The 14,657-nt window shown below is 40.6% G+C and overlaps 2 protein-coding genes across 5 annotated transcripts in view; one reads left to right on the top strand and one right to left on the bottom strand.

Moving 5' to 3' along the window:
- LOC124064477 overlaps positions 1-14,657 on the top strand; it is a 956,368-nt gene that overhangs the window by 5,840 nt on the left and 935,871 nt on the right. The window contains exons 5-6 of the mRNA XM_046398980.1: positions 192-284; positions 922-1,110. Of these exons, the coding sequence (XP_046254936.1) occupies positions 192-284; positions 922-990 (162 nt within the window). The 3' untranslated portion in view covers positions 991-1,110. The remainder of the gene's footprint in view (positions 1-191; positions 285-921; positions 1,111-14,657) is intronic.
- On the bottom strand, positions 2,557-13,637 carry kif7 (kinesin family member 7). 4 transcript variants are annotated; one of them, XM_046385123.1, is made up of 21 exons: positions 13,620-13,637; positions 13,433-13,538; positions 11,610-12,020; positions 11,300-11,497; positions 10,772-11,171; positions 10,321-10,668; positions 9,529-9,721; positions 9,262-9,420; positions 8,862-9,020; positions 8,465-8,604; positions 8,226-8,347; positions 7,464-7,619; positions 7,160-7,365; positions 6,774-6,971; positions 5,353-5,478; positions 5,017-5,193; positions 4,724-4,939; positions 4,218-4,424; positions 3,873-4,071; positions 3,587-3,748; positions 2,557-3,092 (listed from the first exon to the last, which is right to left on the bottom strand). In XM_046385123.1, the coding sequence occupies exons 1-21, from the start codon at positions 13,620-13,622 to the stop codon at positions 2,698-2,700; spliced, it is 4,281 nt and encodes a 1,426-aa protein (XP_046241079.1). In that variant the 5' UTR covers positions 13,623-13,637; the 3' UTR covers positions 2,557-2,697. The 4 variants fall into 4 exon arrangements, with proteins under 4 accessions (XP_046241079.1, XP_046241095.1, XP_046241087.1 ...); XM_046385139.1 differs by having other exon boundaries at positions 2,557-3,068; XM_046385131.1 differs by having other exon boundaries at positions 9,541-9,721.

Genomic DNA, 14,657 nt, shown 5'->3' with positions numbered 1-14,657 from the left:
TCTTCATCATTCCCACCTTATGGTAGTGTGCTTGCAAGCTTCAGCTAGGCCTACAGCCGCTAATACAATACAAGTAATTCTTTAGAATTCAACTTTGTAACTTGAGCACACATCCACAGAATTTTCTTTCCAAATAAGTTTGCTTTCATATAATCTTCTGCTTATTCTTATTTTGTCATCTTTTCCATGAGACCAATGACATCACCACAACACGCACTGCTGTCCTGCAATGTCTGCCCCTGTATCTTGGAGATAATTCCAGCGAATTCTTCCTCAGCTACTCAGTAAGTACATTTATAATGATAATGATTGACCAGCGCACAGTGCACATTTTAGGACATCATCAGCCCTTAGGCTTAGCCAAAAGTAAAATTCCCAAAAATTGAGGTCAAGTAAGTTATTATAGTCTGTATTCACACTTTGCAAACAAAACATATTTAAGTGGGGATGTCACAACATTAAACAAGTGACATATTTTAATCAGTTGGGAGTTACAAACAAGTTTGATGCCTCACATGTGATGCTGAAGGAAAGTAATTTTCCATCTTAGTCTATGGTGAAAATGTTTCATTTCGATTTCTGCCCGATATAGAATTAGAGAATAGAATATAGAGTTGGGTTTAGAAGGTTATACCACTAAATTGCAACAACACATCTATGTTTTCTATCATTTTCAATGCATTTAAAGTTTGAGCCAAATCTGAGCTTCCCAGATGAAGGTGTATAGCCTTTTTGTATTTTTTTATTCTGTTTGTTAAGACTTGGTGCTGAAATGCAGCCATTTCTACCTGCTCATAATCCAAAGAGCTCTCTAAGACAGTACACAAGAGTGCTTGTTTCTTCTATGTGATGTTGTGCATCTTAAGAGTGAACACACTATAACTACCTTAATTTATTTGTGTTCTTTTATTTTTAATGCAGGATTCGGACTCTGCATGTGACTTCACCCAGGTGCCTGTTTGGGTTCTTAGCATCATGACTGAGGACTGATTAACAGCACTGCAATCATCCTTGAAGGAAACATTAACATGGATGAGATTCCCACAACCCCTCAAGCACTTTGTCCTCTGTTCGGCTTGATGTATGCACCCCATCTGGATTACCCCAAAGGTATGAAGAACACATTTGAGTTCATCCAGAAGATATTGTTGAACATTTAAAATGCTCTTTTTTTAATTTTTTGATGGAGCTGCAGAGGTCTCCATATTGTATTCTTAAGAAATATCTAAACAAATTTGATACACAACACAGTGAGAATGATCCGTCTAACAAAATTTATGAATCCTCACAATAACTGTCAAAAGAATATTTTCATTTCATACTCATCTGGCTCAATATTATGGGTGTGCGGTTATTGCTACTTCATAATTGTAGAAAGGGAGGAGGTACTTGGGGAGCCAACAGTATTAAAAAAAAAATGTTTCTATTGAGATACCTACCGGTACTTGTTGTATTTGTTCACTGTGTTTCACATTTGAGATTGGAAAGCATGGAAAAAGTGCCATCAGTGCAGGTGTTAAGTGAGTAAAAACAGTTGAAAAAGAGCATACAGTATGTGATGTTTAGTATTAGAGTGTGGTGTGCTTCTGCAACAAATGTTGAATATATCAGAGTTGTTAAAGAGCTGAGTTACATTCTCCTGCTCTGAAGGTGTATGTACAAGTACAGTTCTATGTAATCCAGTTTTAATTATCAGGTTTTATTCAGATTTTAAATTTTTACAGACTAAATGTCTGTTTGTTGCTGTGAGACGTTCAGGAAAGTGTCCATTGTGAATCAAGGGCCTTCTGTTGGGTTTGGACTAGGGCTGAACAATTAATCACAGTATTAACAAGAAAAAAAGATAATATTTAAATTACAGTATGTGTATTTTTTTGGTAGAAGTCAAATTTGGTAAACTCCATTAAAAACTAAGTATATGACCTTTTATTTATCTAACAGCCCCCCCTCCCCCCTTACTTCATTGTTTTGATTTTCCAGGTAGTATTTCTGACCATCTCTGATTAAAAAGCTTGCCAGCTTGAAATAACACTGTTAGCTGTGATCACTTCCATTTCCCTTTATATCCTTGTGAATTTGTGAGTGCTGATTGAATTTATCGGCTGGAAACAGATGGTCAGTTGTGGCCTCTCAGAACTACCCCTGCCCTCCTGAGCACAGCTGCACATTTCACTAGAGCTTTCATTCCTCATCAGCATCAACTGTGTAAACATCCAACCTAACCACTGTAAAAAGGATTACAGGCCAAATAGCAAAAAAAATCATTTCCACATTCTTGTGTTACAAGTTGTGGAAGAAATTAGAGTTTCACTGAAACATTTTATGAAAAGCCTTGAATGGAAATGAAAACACAAGCCAGAAGGGCAAGAACATTTTCTACAATATAAAATACTTCAGAAGATGACACAACTACATAATTAGAGGGCAAAAAATTCATTTTATAATGCAAATATTTCCTATTGACTTTCATGGTTGACAGACCACAGTCCTAACAATTAGTGTATGCAATGGAAACTTTATCTTAGTAAAAGTGCTTCATATAAAAATCAGTGGGTGTAATTGTTCATTAAAAAACTTTATATACAAGTACAAAAATTGAAATGCAAAAACTACAGACTGAAAATAGATACAATATTTCAGAAACCACAGTACAAAAAGTCAATGTGAAAGGCCTTATGTAACATGATACACTGATTTTCATACAGGATTCTTCCGCACATCAATCAATGCATTGTTTGAGGTCAGTGGTCCGACGTTGAGGCTGGAGCGACGGGATTCTCTGCGATACTTAACCACAGGCAGAGCTGTCGGCCCGCCCCAGGACCCCTGTCCAGTCTGAACTACACGATTAACAGGAGCATCCCCAGTCGCTTGGAGCCACAATTCCTCCATGGCAGCAGGTTCCTCTGTGGGGAGAGAAGAGCGTCTCCATGTAGATGGAAGAGGTGTGTTCACCAGCTCACGCATTTCCTCCCTGGACTTGGAAGGTTTGTCAGACTGCCCGGTCCCCCTGCCTCCTGAGCTGTCCTCGGGGCAGCGGGGCAGCTTCTCCATACTGCCAACGGCCACTGACTTGCCATCAGAGACCACAACTGAAAGACAACAATAGACCTGAATGCTACTACTACACACAGACCTGACGACAAAAAGATCAAGTATATGAAATGTATGATCAAAGACATAAAATGTTAGATGTCAGAATCTATGCCACATTTGCTCAAATAAAAACCAATAGTCAATTAATATCCGGTCCCTGATAATAGCCAAGCATCATCTTCCAATAGCACTCAGATGGAGATTTAATTTGGAAGCAGGATGCAGGATGCAAGTGAGCTAATGACAATAAGGCACAGAAAGACAGAGGAGACAGGAGATACAATAGATGAGTAAGAAGTCCTGTTAAGAGATTTTGTCTGAGGACATGTGGAAGGATACCTGCACTAAAGACTATTTGCACTTCAGTCATTTTATGTGGCAAGAAGCAAAGTATGGCTTAATGCAAATATCTGAGGCCTTACATCTACAGGGCTTTTGTAATCTTAAATATTAAAAGCAGAAAACATGTATGGTCTAATAATACCTTTACCTTTAGCATGCTCCTTTGGATGGTTGGATGAAGCACAGAGCTCCCTCAGTTTATTGCTTAGTTCCACATTTGCTGCCTTGTAGTGGTTGAGCTCCTTGGTGAGGTTATGGATCCATGCCTCAAACTGCCGCTGCTTTCCTGCCAGGCCTTCATCTATTTGCTCTGTGAGGACGGAGGACACACACAAAATCATGCAAATACCATCAATTTCAATGGCTGATTAGGAAAAGAATGTTGTAACAATAACTTCACTAATGCCTTTCTGCTAAGTGTATGAGATCGGCACCTCGACACTGCTGCAGTAGGAGCTGTACGCTCCTCTCATGTTCCTTCTGCTGCTGTGTGAGCCGGCGATCTGTGTCGAGCTGTGTGCGATCGAGGGCGTTCTCCAACCACTGCACCAGCTTCTGCTGATCATCCAGCTGCATTTCCAGCTCAGCCAGGGCCAGTTGTAGTTTACGCTCCTCCTCACGCAGAGACACCACCTGCATCACCGACATCAACACTCCTCACAACGCACATCGATGACTGCAAATATTTAAGAGTCTAACCCCGTAAGCTAATTTTTCAATGCTTAAGGATGAGAGAACTTGTGAAACACGCTGAATCTCAGGTTGAGAGTTGCACAGACCTTGTCGAAGTACTTGCACAGCAGAGCTCTGGTCTCAGAGGCAGACAGGTAACTGAGTTTGGCCATAAGGTTCATTTCCCACTGGGACAGCATGCTGGCAGAAGCCCTCAGCTGTCTCTGCCTCTGAGTGATGGCCTCATTCTTGTACTCAATAGCTGCATCCAGAGCTTCGATCGCCTCGTCAAACTGGAAGAGTGTTCGCTCCTCCTACAAATGTCAGAGAGAACAGATGGGCTAAATAAAAATGTGAACATGAACAATCGCTCACAAACAGGTAATATCACAATTTTCAGTGAGGATCTGTTACATGGTTTTTAGTCAAACTTCCTACTGTTGCCATGTGCGTAATTAAAACATGTTTGCAGCAATTTCTTTGTTACTCTGGATTAATTTTATCTTTCTGTGCCACACAACTAAAATATGTTTGCTGTCAATGCTATGAAGACACCAAAACATATCCTATCCATTGTCCAGAGGACACCAAGTCTCAAAGAGTATTATCTGACCTCAGGTGAGAGCAGGTTACCCTGTCGCAGCTTATCGTCCAGCTCCACTCTTTGTTTAAGCAGTGAGTCTTTCTCTTGACGCAGGTTAGAGATCTCTTGGCGAATCTGTTGTGAGTCTTGAGCACTGCTGCTACGAAGAAGCCCATTCCTCTCACTCAACTCCCGCTCAAGTGACTCAATACGCCCTGTAAGCGTCACCAGGTCTTTACTCAGGGCCTGGAAAAAAGATAACGTTTTAAGCATTTAGCCAGTTTCCTGCGTCACTGAATTAACTCATTTGTGGTGGTTAATACCTGACTGGAGCGGAGCCTCTTGGTCTCCAAACCACTGCGTTCCTGCAGCAGGGCTTCTTTCTTGGCAAGGATTTCCTCTCGTTTATTGAGCTCTCCTTCCAGATCTTCCAGCCCTCTCCTCTGTTCCAGTACCCGTTCCATTTCCTCATCCAGCCAGCGTTTTTGTTCCTCAATCTTCTGCTCAGAGTCAAGACACAAAATGCTCACATATGCAGAAATACAGACATAAACACACAAACTGAGGATACAGTGGAGTGACACAAACAGGATTCCAACATCTCCTGCGATTAACAGGCAGTTTGTTTTCCATGAATTCATATTTAGTTTCCGTCCCACCTGCTGCTCTTCTAATGAGATGACGGAGCCGTTACTGCCGCTGCGTCTCTGCCGCTGGAAGGCAGCGATCTCCTCCGTCTTTATTCTCAGGATCTTTTGCTGCTGCTCATTCTTTATCTCGAGTTCCTACAGAAGGGACGGTTGGATGAAAGAAAAGAAGATCAAGAGGGTCAATTACAGGCCTGGTAATGAACAAAAGGATCCGTCCCCTGAAGACATAAGATAAATGTTCCTTTAAACTATTCCTAAACATGTGGACTTATGATGAGTAGAGGTAACATTTTCTTTTAACAATTACAGAGACCTTGCAAAGTAAATTGGTGCTTATTTTAAATAAAGACAGACTTTTTTGGCCCACACAAAAAAACGAACATGTCATTAGCAATAAACTGAGGCTAGCTTAGTTCTAAATTCACTCATTCAGAATGACAAGCAATGACTAGGAACCAGAAAATTATGGTTTTGCAGTGGCACAAAATGAACTTCATTTTATAGTGTCTGTTTAACAGCACAGCTTATTGTTATATGGCAAGCTGACTGGCTAACTTTGTACTTTATTTCTACCTCTAGGTTTGTATGAACACATAAGCTAAAGTCCCGCAGTCACAGAACAAGGTTCAGAAGTCTCCTTGAATTTTAAACATTTTGGCTTTTGCAGGATTTCTTGCTCAAGTTCTGTTTTTGGTATAATTCTATGACGAGATATTTTTACTAATGCTTTCAAAAGGCACCTGAGCCAACAGACCGTCCAGTCACCTCAACCATGTTAAACAGTGTTAAACTCAAAGCCCTGCACCTCATTTTATGTGGCCTGTAAGAGCATTGCAAGGTCATTTTGGAGACAATGGTTGAAAAGACAGTTGTAAAGACACAGAAAAAACATACATGTTTTTATATAACTGTCAGAGACTTCTCGCATCCATGTCAAAGTCGTTTTTCAAAAAAAAAAAAAAATATCTTTAAGATTTTCTGGTTCCACCTTCCCAAATTTAAGCATTTGCTGCTTTGTGAAAGTAATGAGCACATTAATCTTTAATGAAAATAATATAATGAAAAGGAAATAATAATAATGAAAATAATAAGTTGCAGCCCTAACAGACTCTCTCCTACACTACCCAAAGATATTTGGCCATGTGTTGCGTACTTTACCACTGTGTTCGTGAGTTCAAAAGGTTTGCAGATGCCAATGCTAAAACACCATATAAAAATAGCAACATTGATGATGGTGTCAATAAATAATCAATAATGAAAATAACTGTTGGCTGCGGTCCTAATTGTGTTGGGCTTCAGCAGGTAGACTGCAGAGAGGTGCTCCTTCCTAATTTAAAGATCTATGGTGAAGTGACACCATTTAGCCACAGAATACCAACAATTATTTTTGAACACAATGCTGCCCCCTCTGCTGTATTGGCCTGAGGTACCTTGACTCTGTGAGTTCTTCGCTGCATCTCCGTTTCCAGGCGTCGTTTCTGTTGACTTTCCTGGCGCAGCCGCTTCTGCAGCTGCTCCTGTTGCTGCCTCATACTCTGAACGCTTCGCTCAAGCTCTAACACACGACGTTCACTCTGGGCAGGAAGGTTAGCAAGACGAGCGGTATCCCTCTGACGCTGACTGAGAACCTAATTTAAAAAAACATGTTTTGATTTTTAGAAGCTCAAATGTGCTGGTTCAAAAGATCTCATGGAGAAGACTGTAGAAGACTAAAAAATGCATTTTATCTTAGCTTGCTGTGTATCAATCAGCATCATGCAATATCTAGTTGTCTGTTGTGTTATTATGCATGAATACAGAAGTTTGACAGCCAAACCTGAACTTTGCTCTGAGCAGCAGCTATCTTCCGGCGACATTCCTGTGCTCTGGTTTTGTCTGTGGCGCTGATTTCTCTCTCTTGTCTCTCTAGATCCTGCAGCTGCCGCTGGGCCTCCTGCAGCTCCTGTCGAGCCTGAACAGCTTCGCTCTCCAGGGCAGTGATCTTATGGCTATACTGTCTGTTCAGGGCCTGAGCATCCTTACCTTAAAAAACAAACAAACAAACAAAACACAAAGAATTCATTTCCAAAAACACAGAAGAGAAATCTTTTTGAAAAAGAATCAGAGATCCACAATGCTACCTGTTTTGACCAGTTCCTTGATGAGTTCTTCCTTCATGCGGATGGTGACAGACAGCTCCCTGATCTTCTGCTGTGCCTGAAGAAGTCCCCACTCTGAAACTCCTTCAAAACTTTTCAGACTTTCACGAACAGATGTCTCTCCAGTACTGAAGTTGGCTACAAAGAGATTTGACAAAGTTCACAAGAGGTCAGCAGGGTGGTGTCATGAGGAAAGGGACAGAGCTTCAAGGCAGCTCTCAAGGTTCAAGCTCTGTGTTTGATCTTCCTCATCTTCCTGTTAAACTCTGACCCTCCTCTTGCACATGAAGTGGGTGTAACATGAACCCTGGACTGCAGAACAGAGAGACTAAAATGCAGGCAACAACCGTGTATAACAAATATTAAAAGCCTGAATTTATTTTGAATTGAATTGAATTTATTTTATTTTACCAAAAGAAACCAGTACACAATATACTACTACATTATTTGTAATCCGATATGTAGCTCATTTAAGATTTCTATGTGCAAAACTAAATAATCCACTATTTCTCAAACCTGGAATTTGACATGACATGAATAACTTTTTCTGTCATTGGATTAGTGAAAACAAATTTAATTTGCAATTGCGTGAAACAGAACTGTATACAGATTGTGTGACTCTGTGTGAGATCAGACTTTTATGCATATCTGTCCAGAGGATCCTTTCACTTTCACTTGACTTCTCAATTATTAATTCTAAGTGTTTTTCTAACACAAAAGGACATCTAAGGATGTTAGACTTACATGCTTTTCTGGCTAAACAGGGGTGCTGCTCTGGCTCAAGCAGTTGAGATATGAGCCCTCTACCACCTGCTACTAGTCCTCCTGGCAGCATGTCCCTCTTGGTCCAGGTCAGGTTCACTTGCCTGACAGAATAAGCACACCATTGAATACATTTCACACATGACCACAGGTGCAATGACACTAATGTCTGTTATATATGCATTAAGTTGCAACCTATGATTTCTATAAACACAACATACTTGTGTCTCTCCCGACTGAGGTTGAAAAGACCGCCATCTTCTGTGTCCTGCACTTGTGCTCCACCTGGGATCTCCTCCTCATAGAGGCTACCATCCTGATCACCACAAGGCCCATTACCAAGGAAGCCTAATGGACTGACCTGAAATCACAAACATAAATCAAAGATCTCCAAAAAAGCTGGCATTGTGTGAAAATATATTTGTATCTGCAGAAGATGGTAAAAATAAGACAAACAGTCTTTTTAATGCATATTAAAGAGGTGTTTCTAGTCCTTTGTGTTTGGCACATTAGTATATTCTCATCCCATAAAAGATCAAGTATCTTAATTTCTTACAATATTTTTACTTTTAAATCCATACAACATGAACTGAAAAACTAGCAACACTGGCTGGTTACCTGTCTGTAGATGCCTTCATTCTGGCTGTGCTGCATGGAGCCCATAGGCGCCGTGTGTGGCCGTGATCTCAAGTTAAGGCCCAGGCCCATCAGCCCTGTAGTAGACAGATGACACTGCAGCTCTGCTATCAAGTCCTGCTGCTCCTGCAGCTTATCGCTCTGAGACAAAACCAAAGCAATCAAATAAGTAACATATAATTATATAATAAAAATCAGTGTAATATGATCTTGGCACAGATTGGGCTACGGGATGGTCACACTGCCACTAAGTTGGCTCATATTACTACAGCTCAGCCTGGTTAACCCTGCTGTGATGAGACAAATTAAATTTGTAAACAAAGCATCTCGTGACACATTGCCCTAACGGGAAAAATAATAACCGAATTCTGCTGCATCTCACCTGCTGCTTGTATTGCTCCATAGCATCCTCCAGAGCTGCTAAAAAGTCAGTGTTCTCCCTCTCCAACTGCTGGATGTGTGCTTGAAGCTGGACAATATTATCTTCTTTCTCTCCATCCTTCTCACTTGTATGTTCATGGTTCCAACTCTCCTCTGGATCCTGGGTAATATTTTTAAGACTTTTATAAACACATCAGTGCTGGATACCTAAAACTCCTAAAAAATGACTGAAATATTTTTTTTATATGGGAGTGTGAAAGAGATGCACCTGGTTCCTTACAGAAGGCCTTCCTCTCCTTAATGCAACACTGTCCTCAGTGGAGCTGTTCTCAATACCGCTGTCGGGTCCTGAGGCAGTCGTCAGTCCGCTCCGTTCCTCCTCCACTGAGCACAGCCACTCCTTTACTCTCAGACTCTGTTCTGTAGTCAAAGCCCCCTCACTTACCAGCTCTCGCAGCAGCCTGTCATGTTTTAGTGACAGAAGATTTTAAGGAAAGGAATCAGCTCTATTGTTTGCCACAATGTGTTAGGTATTCCTCTCAGCTCCTCAAGTTAACAAACCAGTGTAAAAGCAGAAACATGAAACAGCATGACTTCTTTTCACTACTGTGCTGCACTCATCAAAAATCTCAAAAAGAAAAGTCTGACTAGCTCTAAAATATTTCCTGTATAATAACTAGTTGTCCAGTTGCATTACACAGTGAGCGTATCTTCCATTTACTTTGGCAAAACAGATACTGTAGTAGCTGTGGCTTTGGTGTCTTTAGAGATTTGCAGTTAAATATTAAGTGACATTTTTCAAATTTACTGTAGCAACTGGATTTTTGGTCGATTAAATACAGTGGTTCATGTTATGGTGGTTACCATGAACATACAAGATGAAGGATTACTGACACAATCAGAAGGAAAAACATGGCATAAAATAGTGATGACTGCCATAATTTAACCTGGATTTAGTTTTTATGCTGGGAACTTGTGCACAGGGCACCGATGGCAGCCTTACAGAATAACTAAAAATGACACGGACTGAATTTAACTAAATTAATCGATGTGCTTTAACCTGTAAGCAGTATCTGTGCACGTCCTATAGTGGGCACTCTGGACTTGCAGTCTGTTCATCTCTCCCTCTCCGAGTCGAGGTCTCCTGTTTGGATCAGCATGAGAAATGATGCGGGTTTCTGAACGCTGGCGGTTTTCAAGGGCTCTGCGGAGGGCCTTTATTTGTTGTTCCAGCCCTTCCACCCGATCTGGCTCACGCTTGCAGTTGACAGTTGCCCGATTCTGAATGTTCCTGGCTCTTGTGGCATAGTTTAATGTATTCAGACTCTCATCAAAGTCTGAGGAGGATGGGCTGATGCAGGCAATCATCAGTGTTTTTGAATTTCCTCCCAAAGAGTCTTTGAGGATCCTAGGTGAAAAAGGATTATATAAATTAAACCACATTGGCATTTTAGGAATATTTCTGTTAGGGTGCAATGTTAAAGAATCTACCGAACTCATTAACAATGTACCTTGTGATTTTAGAATCTCTGTATGGTATGTGAGAACCTTTCCTCTTGGGGTCCCCCAGAGCCCCAATTACATTTCCCAGAGCCAGGAGGCCACTGTTAATCTGTATACTTTCTTTCAGTCTCTCTCCAGTGTTCCCTGTCCTTAAAATGCGCTCGGATCCAGCCAGGTCGACAAAGTGGAACTTGGAAGACAACATTTGTGGTCCAGAACTTGTAGCACTTCCATAAAGGCGAGACGTTCCCCGACGCTGGTCCATGTACACAGTAAAAATGGTGTGTGACCGGCTGGAGTTTGGATTCATCTGGGTTGCACCAGTGTGCCTGGCTGTGTTTCCTGACTCTAGTAAACTCAACACCTCATCAAGTCCCTCCACTTCACACTCCTTTACGCCACATAAAACTGTAAAGTCACAAAGACAAAAATATTACATGCAGATAAACAGACACATAAAGAAACACGTTGAGTAACATTTCATGTCACAACTACAAAAACACACTTAAAGGCAAATTAGGCTGCCTATTCAATACCAATGTTGCCTTTATCCTCCCGGATGTGGATGTCCTTGCTGGCTGTCTCGACTTCCAGTAAGTCCTTGAACTCCTCTTTGTAGACTTCCAGATAGGAGACTCGCACAGAGAAGTCTGTGAGGTCATTTTCATCAAGTAGCCTGAACACATCTGCAACAGCCCGGGGGATGATACCCTGCTCCTCATCTCTAAAAGAGCCTACAAACACAATTAAAACATGAATTAACTAATTAATTACACACAACTCGCTTTATGTCCAAACACCACGCTAAAGTGGACAATGAAAGAAAAGAAAAGATAAATAACTTACAAATATTAGCTTCCCCAATGGTGTAAGTCTTGCCTGAGCCTGTCTGCCCATAGGCAAAAACTGTAGCATTGAATCCTTGAATGAAGGAATCTATGAGTGGTTGAACGGACACTGAATAAACCTCCTCTTGACAGCAAGTTTCTTCAAATAAGTAGTCACAAAGAAAGTGTCGATCATGGCCAAGTGTAACCTGCCGCAGTTCAGAGTCCACAGTGATGCAGCTCTCGTGGCAGCGTAGAAGTTCTTTAGGCAGCAGGGGACGCACTCGAACAGCTACCTGCACTGCAGAATAATCCCCTTTGCCTTGGCCACCAGGAACTTTTGGAGACATTTCTACTGCACCATTGGAGCTCCTCTGTATCTTTGCTATGTATAAACCATCTTTGAGCCACTGGAGTGAAGAGAATTCACCTGTCAAAAAAACAAGAGACAAACACTTATTTCCCTACATGTTGTATGGCTGAAGGGTGTAATATGGCTATAAGTGAAAACGTGAGTGATGCAAAGAGCCAACCCAACAGCAATGTGCAACCATTTTGCGATATGAATGAGCATATACTTTAATGATGCAATATCAATATATCCTTTATTTGCGATACAGTAAATATTCTGGAAAGTCAACTGAGAAACTGTTAATAAAAACATCTATAAATTAATGTCTGATTTAGGCTAGTCAAGCAAATAAAATAAATAAAATACCTGACAAATTAATGTAACCTAATCACACTGATATGGGGAAAAAGAAACAAAACAATATAAACATTTTATCTGCTCACTGATGTGCAGCCCGGTCAACAATGATAATGCAATAAAGAAAAAATCTGTGACACATGACAAATTCATGTCAGCTCAAAGTACATGTCATTCTGCCTTGAATTACTTCACAAGTTTACCCTTTACAAGGCCTTTTGTTTGCAGAAAGCATATGGACAACTGCTGCAGAACAAGAATAAGCAAGTATGTGGTTCTAATGTTAACATGCTGTCAACGCAAACTCAGTATATCTTGGAGGTGATTTCTACATTACAAATCAATTTCGGCTTTACTCCACACACACCTCGCTACCAACTTGGATTAACTTTGGGACTCTGAATTATACCAAACAAAATCAAAGTTGGCTAAAAACTGATTTAATTTCGCCAATGGAAGTAATATTAGTAGTAGGAGTAATTATTATTGGAAGTAAAGTTATAGTTTACCATGTTAGCTAATCTACTCCGACTGATAACTTATTTTAAAGACTAATGTTACCGTTAACTTACTACACGATACTGTCAGTAACTTGAAACAACCACAACCACAACATGGATCAAACTTGAAATTCACGATAATCCTTTTTATAGGAAAATCTCTTTTTTAAACTTTTGACTAAAGTTACCCAGGTTCACGTAAAAAGGCCACCGTCACCATTATATATAACATTTTTAAAAGACGGAGTTACCCTATTTTGACCATGTTAGCAAAGTGGCGTTAGCCCCCGTTACTACTCTTAATCAAAGTTAAACGGTACCGTTTATCCATAAGAAAAATACACATTTCGACTTTGTCGAAAGCTTCTGTACCAAGCAACTTCCCAACTTTTCACACGCTAGTTTGGTAGTCTGTTTCCAAAATAGTTTCACCCAAGCTAAAGTTAGCCAGTTAGCCGGGAAGCTCGAAGAGCAAAATCAAAACATGAGGATGAAGCTGGATGTCGTTACATAGAAGTGCTAGTACAACATATTTGCGTAAGAAAAGACTAACGTTAACGTCAACGACTAAATGGGTAAGTTTTCGTAATCAATAACAATGGACACAACTTACTTTACAGTGGCTAAACTTACATCGTGGGTTCAGGGTAACACTGGAGTGTGTTTTTGGAGAGTGGAAGTTCAGGGGAAGCCAGAAGGAGGAGCCCGGGGGAAGTTTGGGCTGAATTCTGGGTGTGGTCTGTGGAGAGCATCATAGCTGAGAGATGAAAACCCTCAAAGTCTGCAGAGGTGCAGCTGTAGAAATTAATACAATACTGACCATTTTTAATCACATACAGTGAAGGAACTACTCATATCCCGTATTTAAGTATAAGTACTGATAAAAAATACCCAGTCACAAGTAAAAGCCCTGCATTGAAACAGTTACTTTATCTAATCAGGAGTAATATGGAAACCAAGCACGGCTGTAGCAATGCTCGAGATCACGAGCATTCTCGTGACAACATGATCATTTATCACGCGGAAACGAATTGTTAAGATTCAAATGAGTTGGCCACCACACACACTCTGCTCTGTGGAGCGGCTGCGCATCTTCAAATCAGAGAAAATATTTTGTTCGGGAGGGTGGCAGGAGGAAGAGATGTATACGTGCAGATTCAGATGAACTTAGTGATCATGAGCTAAGCCTCGCACCTCGAGTGTCTCAGGCTTAGTCACTCGAAGTGCGAAGATCAGTTCGCAGGCACAGCCAGCCAGTGCAACAGCAGAGTTTTATTGTTGTTGTCATAACATGCAGGTAACGTTACATCATCTTCATAAAGACACATCACCATCATTTCTATAATTTTATACAAAGTACCTGTGATCACAGACTGTGTGAATCCACACAAAGTTTCCAGTATGATCTTTGCTGAGTAGTATATTTTGAACATCGAGGCAGACTGAGACTTGTTGTCAGAGTACTGTATTCACAACAACAAAATCACTAGTCTTCCAAAGCATTCAAAACATTAACGTTCAAAACTCTGTTTCATCTTTGCATTTCGTGCACAATATAAAAATCATAAAATGACATCAAAAAGTAATAATAAAAATACATCCTGTTTAAGAGCCATCATGCAGCTGTTGTACATATGTGCAAATACAGTAGTAATAGTCATGAAACAACTGACACATCACTGATGGCAAAGTTTGTGTAGTTTGTTGGTTAATTTTGTTCTGTTGTGAAGGACCATGCAATAAGAACCTAATATGATATATAATCTGATATGATCATCGCATCATTGGTGTCTAAGCAAATCTCTTGTACAGAAACCACCTTCCACTATGTGCAGGCACAGCCAGCCAGTGTAACGGC

The sequence above is a fragment of the Scatophagus argus genome, chromosome 1, assembly GCF_020382885.2.
Source record: "Scatophagus argus isolate fScaArg1 chromosome 1, fScaArg1.pri, whole genome shotgun sequence".
NCBI classification, from domain to species: domain Eukaryota; kingdom Metazoa; phylum Chordata; class Actinopteri; family Scatophagidae; genus Scatophagus; species Scatophagus argus.
The sequence above is the reverse complement of the archived record's forward strand: the minus strand, read 5'-3'. Positions and strand labels throughout refer to the sequence as shown.